Source organism: Meles meles, chromosome 2 (genome assembly GCF_922984935.1).
Source record: "Meles meles chromosome 2, mMelMel3.1 paternal haplotype, whole genome shotgun sequence".
Taxonomy (NCBI): Eukaryota; Metazoa; Chordata; class Mammalia; order Carnivora; family Mustelidae; genus Meles; species Meles meles.
Window position 1 is genome coordinate 127,909,667 of NC_060067.1, and position 8,443 is coordinate 127,918,109.

At 40.6% G+C, this 8,443-nt stretch overlaps 1 protein-coding gene across 2 annotated transcripts in view; it reads right to left on the minus strand.

Moving 5' to 3' along the window:
- The window catches only part of CTSO (cathepsin O), a 29,943-nt gene extending 21,887 nt beyond the window's left edge, over window positions 1–8,056 (minus strand). For both annotated transcript variants that reach the window (XM_045998057.1, XM_045998056.1), the window contains exon 1: window positions 7,887–8,056. In XM_045998057.1, the coding sequence (XP_045854013.1) occupies window positions 7,887–8,033 (147 nt within the window). In that variant the 5' untranslated portion in view covers window positions 8,034–8,056. The remainder of the gene's footprint in view (window positions 1–7,886) is intronic.
- Window positions 8,057–8,443: the final 387 nt, after the last annotated feature.

Genomic DNA, 8,443 nt, shown 5'->3' on the forward strand with positions numbered 1-8,443 from the left:
ATCCATTTATAATTCCTCTTTACTGGCATGTTGAAAGTACTAAATACGTGTTTGTTGAACACAGTGGAAAAAAACAAAGTGAATTGCAAATAAATACTAGATCCTAGTACAAACTGTCACAAAGAGATACTCATTAGATTAAAAAATTATGAATTTGGAATGCATATATCTTTGTATTTCCCAGCACTATGTAACAAAGCACAAAAAAATAAATCAGTAAATAATAAATAAATATGATTCTATTCCAGCTTTATAGCTCTCTCCGCCTCATTACGGGTAAAAAGGCTTTGCGATAGTGATGCAGCTGCAGATGTTCTGGAAAGACAGATTAACTTGTGTATCTGGAGGGAAAACATGGCCGTGATTTACAGATTCCTCAGCTCTGAATTTTGTAATAATTTATCTTAAGCTTGTCTTTTGTGAGAACATGCCTCAATTTCCTGATGCTGACCAACTGTGTAGGATAAATACAACCTCAGGAGACGACCATCAGGTAAGTTTCCAACTCTAGCTCATGTGTATTTGTTTATGGATCTACGTGTTCATTGTGTGTCTGTCTCACAAACCTCTAAGTAAAATGAGGGTGAGACCTGTCTGTCTTGCTCATCAGAGCATTCCCCACCCTGAGCACATGCCTGGCACACAATGGATGCTTAATTAACATTTTTTGTTGAATAGATACACCAGTGACATTTTATATACATCATGCCCGTAAAAGCTTTAAGCCGTTTACTTTGAAGCAAGTTATTACTAGAACTTATCATCTTCTTACTACATCCTTATTGACCGTGCCTGGAAGGACTGTTAATGAAATAGTAAACAGTTACTAAATGAATTTTACGTTCTTAAGAATAATCTTGATAAAGCAGAGTTCTGAATATAATTTAGAAAGCAGATGCATGAATACAAAAATAGAACAGAAATAACAAAGCACGTATCTATATTCCATGTGACAAACATGAGCCAGAGACTGCTAGCTGCTAAGGAATTTAAAATTCATTCATTTTCTAAGTATTGGTTGAACATCTTTGTGGGCTAGACTAACCAGGGCATTGAGAACGTAGGACACTAAAAATGCATAGGAAAGCAAGTTGCAGCCATGAGATGGGCCTCACAGACTTCCATCTATGGGGGGTTGTGTGCTGCGTGCTGAATTACCACAAGAGAGGCTACGGTTCCCACAAGCTTCCTCTAGCCAATGACTGAGCCCTGAGGTCTCTCTGACCCTTCCTTTGGCTGCACAGCCGTCTCAAGCACTTCCCCCAATCTGTCTTCCCTCCCTCCTTCACTCTAGATCAGAGTTGCGTTGCCATCAGGTAGCTCTCCCAACCTCTCCCCGTTTCTCTCAGCCATTGGTCTTGTAATAAGGAAATGAAAAAGGAAAGGATAAAACACAAATGATCAACATCAAGAACGAGGAAAGGGCCATCACTATGGATGCTTCAGTCATTAGAAGAACAGTATTTTGAAAATGGTAAACTGGGAAGTTTGATGAATATGTGTATGAAATGGACACACTCCTCACGTCACCAATTGCAAAAGCTGAATGTACTAGAAATAGAAAACTCTAAGCCCAGATGTCTTGTTTGGTGAACTCTACACAATTAAAAAAGAAATAATATCAATCTTATACACATTCTTTGAGAAAATAAAAGAGAAGGGAATGCTTTGCAACTTATTTTATTTTAATTAATTAATTGATTTATTTATTTACTTACTTACTTATTTGAGTTAGAGAGAGTGAGTGAGAAAGAGAGCACAAGTGGGGAGAGACAGGGAGAGAGGGAGAAGCAGACTCCCTGCCGAGCAGGGAGCCCCATGCAGGGCTCCATCACAGGACTCTGGGATCATGACCTGAGCAGAGGCAGACACTTAAAAGACTAAGACACCCAGGCGTCCCTGCAACTTATTTTATAAGGTCAGTATTACCCTGATTACAAAACCAGGGGAAGACATCTCAAGAAAATAGAACAACGCACCCATAGCCCTCATGGTTATAGGTGTGGAATCCTTAAGAAAGTATTAGCAAATCAAATCCAACAATATATAAAAAGGAAAATGCTTTATGACCAAGTGAGGTTCATTTAAAAAAATGCTACATTGGTTTAACTTTTGAAAACCAATCAGTATACTATACCATATTAATGGCATTTTTAAAAAGCAAGGAAAATCATATTTTCAGTCGATGCAGAAAATGCCCTTGACATAATTCAAAATCTTTTCGTGACAAAAATCCTCAGCAAACAGTGCATGAGAGCAAATTTCTTGGACGTGATTGGGGAATCTACGAAACCCCTGTATCAACCAGAGGCCAACTTCTAAAAGAATCCCATTTGTGGATTTCGTGTGTCATTCCAGTGCACTGATTCCTGTCATTTCATGGCTGTCCACAGCCTACGCTAAGGATATCTGATATTTATAACATGACCTCTTGCAAAAACCAAAGACCTCTAAACCCAAAGTGCTGTTTTGCCCTCTCCCCACCACTAATCCTCATCCCCCCTTTTCTGATTTTGCAAGACCACCAATAATATTAAAAGTACTTCCCATGAGAATTCTGAACAAAACATAATTCTTTACATTTATATACACACACAGTAAATTTCTCCAATCTCTTCTCAGTTTTGCAACAAATGTCTTAACTACATTGTCATGCAATATTTGGGTATCTACTTAACCTCTTGGGTCTTTATTTTTTTCATTGACAAATGGGGTAATACCGACCTGGCAGAATGTGAGAATTAAATAAGATAATGTTTGGAAAATGCAAATTACAGAAAAAATGTTATATTCAATAGTCTCATGGTATATCTTTTTCCCCCCTTAAACACAGAATATTTTTCCCCCTTTAAGCACAGAACATTTGGACATAGAAAATGTCCTTCAAATATCATGTTTTCAGGTTTTCTTAGATTAATATGGAGCTAATCTTTGTCATGCAATTAGAAATGACCAGTTATCGATCAGAAGAAACAGCTTTCATAGTAAAATGATATTATCAGTATATCTAAGAAAATTTATTCTCCTATTTGCTAGAACAGTAGGACACAAATTAAGTCCCCCTAACAGGGTTTCAAATCACTTAAATTTTAAAAAGCTCTGTCTTTCATTTCCGGAATTGACTACTCTTCCAAGTGACTTTTCTGGTCTACTTCGATTCCTTCTGTGAGAGCAGATTTCACAGAAGCATCACAAACTGTGAGTCTCTTGAGCTCCTCATGTTAACACGCTCTATCATAGAATCAGTCCTAGGTAAAGGACCAATTACCTCATGCTCTTAACATAAGACAATGGAAGAGGCCATAATGGTATTACAGTATGGTAGACTATATCTACAGTAGAGTTAGTGTACCTAAAACCATATAAAATATTAAAATGAAAGACCTGAGCCTTAAGGTCACTTATGAAAGAAGACAGTCAAGTTCTGAGGAGTATACAGCACACAGCATTAGTAGTTTTGAAACACGCAAATGTGTGAAAAACAGACGGGTCATAGGATGGTGATCTATTTTGTACTTTGTATGTGGTGTGTGTTCCCTTAATGAGTTAATGCTTTGCTGGGATAAGCTGTACACTGAAATTACTGCAGAAGCCAAAGATGCTTTGTAAGACGACCCTTTGTTTAGGGCTCTAAACTCATTCCCGCTTCTGTTCTTTAGCTTTTCCCCCAACAGCCCTCACTTGGAGATTCTGAGGTTTGGTGTAGGACAAATCATACACTTCACAGATGGATTTAAAACGTTCTCCTTGCTGGTGCTTTCATTTCTGGAAGTTGCAGGCAGTAAGTCTGGGGATGACCCAAGAGGCAAAATGTTTATATGCAGTGTGGCAGCGTCGCTGAGAATTTCTCTTAAAACTTGAGAGTTGTAAATCTTTGATCAGTGAATCTCAGCTGAGGGACTCTCCCTCCTTCCTCCTCTTCCCTCCCAAGGATTTTTGGTGCTGTCTGCAGACAATTTTGATAGACACTACTGGCACCTAGTGGGTAAAAGCCAAGGACACTGCTAATCACATTGCAAGGCAGAGGACAACTCTCCACAACCAATAATTATCTGTTCCACAATGTCAACAGTGCAGCTGTTGGGAAGGCCTCTACTAGAACTATAAAAGTATATACTTTCATAAATTCCTGCTTTACAAAAGTTACCTACACAAAGGATTTTGTATATGTTGAGCTGACATCTGTGTAAAAATAATATGCATGTATGTTTATCATACAAAGTAAAATAAAAAGAAATATGTAGTCATTTAGTATTTGCTTGTATATGCACACAAACACTGAATTAAAGTGATACTCCTTTGAGAATTGGTTGAAGGAATAATTTTTCTAGTGTATTACTCTTTACATTTTTCTGTTTGTTCACTGAAAAATGGATCCTAGTACAATGTTTAAGTATACAATACCCATTTGTTAGGCTATAATTCTTAGAAGTTGGCACATGTCTTATTCCCCTACTGAATCAGAAAACCCAGATCAGCTCCTTTCACATAGTGAATATCAAAATATTGGACAGATGGACAAATGAATGAACAAACTCTGATCCAAGATTTTAAGTTCCTGATATATTTTCATTTTGGCAATGCAGGCATTAAGTTAGAATCATTGAAAATGGTCACTTGAACAACAGTATCTTACATCAAATTCACCTGTCTGCTAGGTAGAAAATGTACGTTAAAGCATTCTTCCCCAGAGTTCATTTGGAGAAGACAATCCAGATTTCAAGGGGCTGATTATGGCAAGTATCTGTGACTTATTAGTTAGGATTATTCGTTGTAAAATCTACTATTTATACACAAACTACTATTTTCTATTTATACATAAACAATATGCCTAACAGTTATATATAATTTTAACAATGTAGCATATATCATTTTATGCCAGTAATTTTAAAGTGAAGATTCTGAAATTTTATGCACAAATAACATTTGTAGTGGCACATAAACATCATTCTGAAGTGAGTGCATATGACTTTTATTAGTTCCACTACTGGGTCTGTGACTTCTCGAAGGCACAAGAATATGAACTTTTCTTTGGTGAAATAATGAGCATCAGTAAATTATCAGTGCACGGCTGGGTTTCAGCACAAAAAAAAGGAGCAGGCTGAATCCTCCATTCTGATTTTCCTCAGCACTGGAAGTTTCTAAAGCAGTGGAAGAGCAGAGATTGGGGCTGCTATCCGTTTTCCCTCCATCAGTCATCCTGAGAAGCATACCATAACAAACCACGGAGCGGCCCAGTCTTCACCCAACAATAGTGTGGTGATAGTTTGTGAACAAGTGTCATAGATGCCATCTTCCATTTAAGACACAGTCCTAGGAACTTACGAAAATACATAAGGCAGGGATGACAAGACTCTTCCACCATTCTCTGAACCAACACCATGAAAGACATTACTAATCGATTAGACATTTTCTCCAACTGTCTCTAACAGCAATCCCCTGAATACTTTCCAATGCCATATGTCAGGCAGCCACTATTAATCAATCCACTTGCAAACATGATGAGACCTATTAGCTATCCCTAAATAAGAAACAAAGATCCAGAGACTACAGCTCTTGGTCCTCAGGATTTGTCTACTTTTTATGGCATCTATAGATTCCAGCCCAACACAGAGTGTTTTATGATTCTATTTTAATTTTTACACTTTTTAAACAACATTTTAAAAGACTTATTTGTTCATTTGAGAGAGAGAGAATGAGAGAGAGCGCGTGGATGAAAAAGAGTGGCGGAGGGGCAGAGGGAGAGGGAGACAATCTCCAGCAGACTCCCCACTGAGAGCAGATTTTCCCCACGAGGGGGTGGATCCCATGACCCTGAGATCACTATCTGAGCTGAAACCAAGAGTCAGAAGCTTAACCAACTGAGCCACCCATGGGTGCCCCTATTTCTTTTTTTTCCTCTAAACTTTAACTTCACTGTGAAACAAGGACATTTTCTAGATTCTGCACATAATTTACCAGATGGTTAAACAGTGGGGAATCTCTGCCAATTCATAACTTGACATGATCTTATAGAAGTAAAGCATTGTAGAGTTGTACTTATGAGTTTTAGTTATCACATACTTTAATCTCTCCTGCCTGGCCAGAAGAATTCTTCCAAATGCTCATGGGTACCATGGAACCAACGCCTTTTCTATCTTTGCCTGTGTCCAGCCGTCTACTCTGTGTCCGGACAACTAGAATCTAACACCACGAGGTGCCCCACTTTCCAGTGATGTGTTTTGAAGTCTAAACACTTTCGTTTCTGGGCATCCATTTTGTGAAGTAAACTCTCACTAGAAGCAGCAATTGGTTTGAAAACTTTCCCAGGCTTTTTCAACTCAAGATTTTTAAATGTACTAAAAGTCTTCATAACTGACCTCCTCCACTTAAATGTTCCATTTCCTGTTATGGATCCTTGTATTTTTCCTGAGAAGAGTTGAATTTGCAGACATTTGTCTCCTAGGAGCAGCCACTTTACAGGACCAATATGAGTAACTATATAAGTCAATAAATATATATTACATACGCTTTTTAAAAAATTTTATTCAATTTTTTCCACTGTTCCAAAATTCATTGTTTATGCATATGTTAAAAAATGTATTTATTACTCTGGCCTCCTTGTGCCTCCAATCCTCCAACATGATTTTCTTGAGGAAGACAGCAGTGTGCTTATTTATTCAGCCAATGAATAAATTATCAGTATAGAGAAGATTGACTTTTTTTCCCCCTAAAGGGCTTGGGTCACCACCATAGGCAACCAAGCTCAGGAAAGGGGCAGAATACAGGGACACAAAGTTTGTTTTCTAGCAATTGTGCCAGTTCTTCTGGTTTTCAAAGTTATAATGTAACTTGAAAGCAATAAAGCAGAGACAAGAGTACACATCTTGGTTTGGGTAAAAAGCAAGAGTAGGCACAATCAGGCAAGGCTGCGACTTCCTAAACACTGGAATATTCTAGGGGAGACAGGAGGAGCAGAAAAGAGTACAGCTGTAGAAACTCCTGGAGAAATCCCAAGACTATACCAGCAAAAAAACCTTAATATAATTCTAACAAACAGTATTACTAAATTCTTACTTTTGATTCAGAGTGAATCAATTTTCTTTTATAATAAAATGATAACATCTTTCATGATTTAAAAAATTGTTAAGTGGTCTCAGATATATAGAACACAGTGAGGCAAACTTTAAATCGGTATCTCTAGGTTACAGGAAAAACCTATTGATACTCCCCTAACTCAGTCCATTCCAGAGGTTTAACGGGGGGCTAAAATCTAAGCATTCTTATGAGGACTTTCGAAAATGTGAAAAGGAAACGAAATGCTTCCGTTTTTCGAAATCCGTCTCCAGCAAGTCAAGAAGAACTTTAAGGTTGCTACACTAGTTTAAGGAGCCCCAGCTCAGGAAAATCACACAGAGGCAGGGCTCTTGGTTTAGAACAGGCTGACCACAGGCGGTCACCAGCGCCCCCTTGCGGAAGAAAAACACCCATCAGGCTTCTTCCGCTTTTAATCAGCTTCCCGAGACTCTGAAAAGGAACCGCTTTGCAAGGCCATGAGGACAGTCCAGGGCACTGCCAAAACGGGTGCTTCTTCCAATCGAGAATACTTTGAACATATCCATTGATTACTCTGGGCTCATCCCATAGGTCCACGGTGACAAATCTAACCTGCAACATCCCCTCTTTCGGTTAGTCCAGATAGGGGAGAGCTGGCACGTGCGGAACAGAGGGTGAAGTTGGCCTGCGAACTTCTCAGAAAGCCCAAACCCGTCACCAAAGTGCGGGCAGGGTGACCACCTGGAGTGGCGGCTCTCAGTGACACCCCGCCACCCCCCAACCCACTGCCCCAGCCCAGACCCCGGGCAGCAGGGGCGACTAGGAAACAGAGAGCCGCGCGCGCTCGGTACCCGAAAGGCGGCTGCCTGTCGCTCGCGGCTCCGCGGCTCCGTCGCCGTGAAGGTGGCGCGGGCGTCCGCGGGGAGGCCGCGGCCGCCGCCGCCGCCGCAGCAGCAGCAGCAAAGCAGCCAGAACCGCCGCAGCGCCCGCAGCTCCATCCCCGAGCCCCGCGCCGGGCGGCCGCCAGTCCCCCCGCCTCCTCCGGGTTTCTCTTTCGATTCCTCGGCTCCTCCCCCTCCTGTGTTTGCCGGGCGGGAGCTGCGGAGCCGGGTGCGTGGTGCTGGGCACTCGGCCGCTCCCTTAGTCCCCATGGCCCCGGACCGGGGAATGCGATTAGCGGGAAACTGTGGCAGTTTTGCTGATGCTTGTGGCATCTTCATCTCCCAGCTGTTAGAGGAAAGCTTGAGAGTCATTCTTCCTGCGATGCGCGAGAACGCTGACTGGTGTGTCCCCTGCTTCTAGAATGAAGTCCTCTATTCTTCCTTTTATCTCAAATTGAAAGATTCGGGCAGTATTTGAATTTTACTTGGCCTTGTTTCTGTTGTTTCTGCTGCGAAGGTCTCTAACG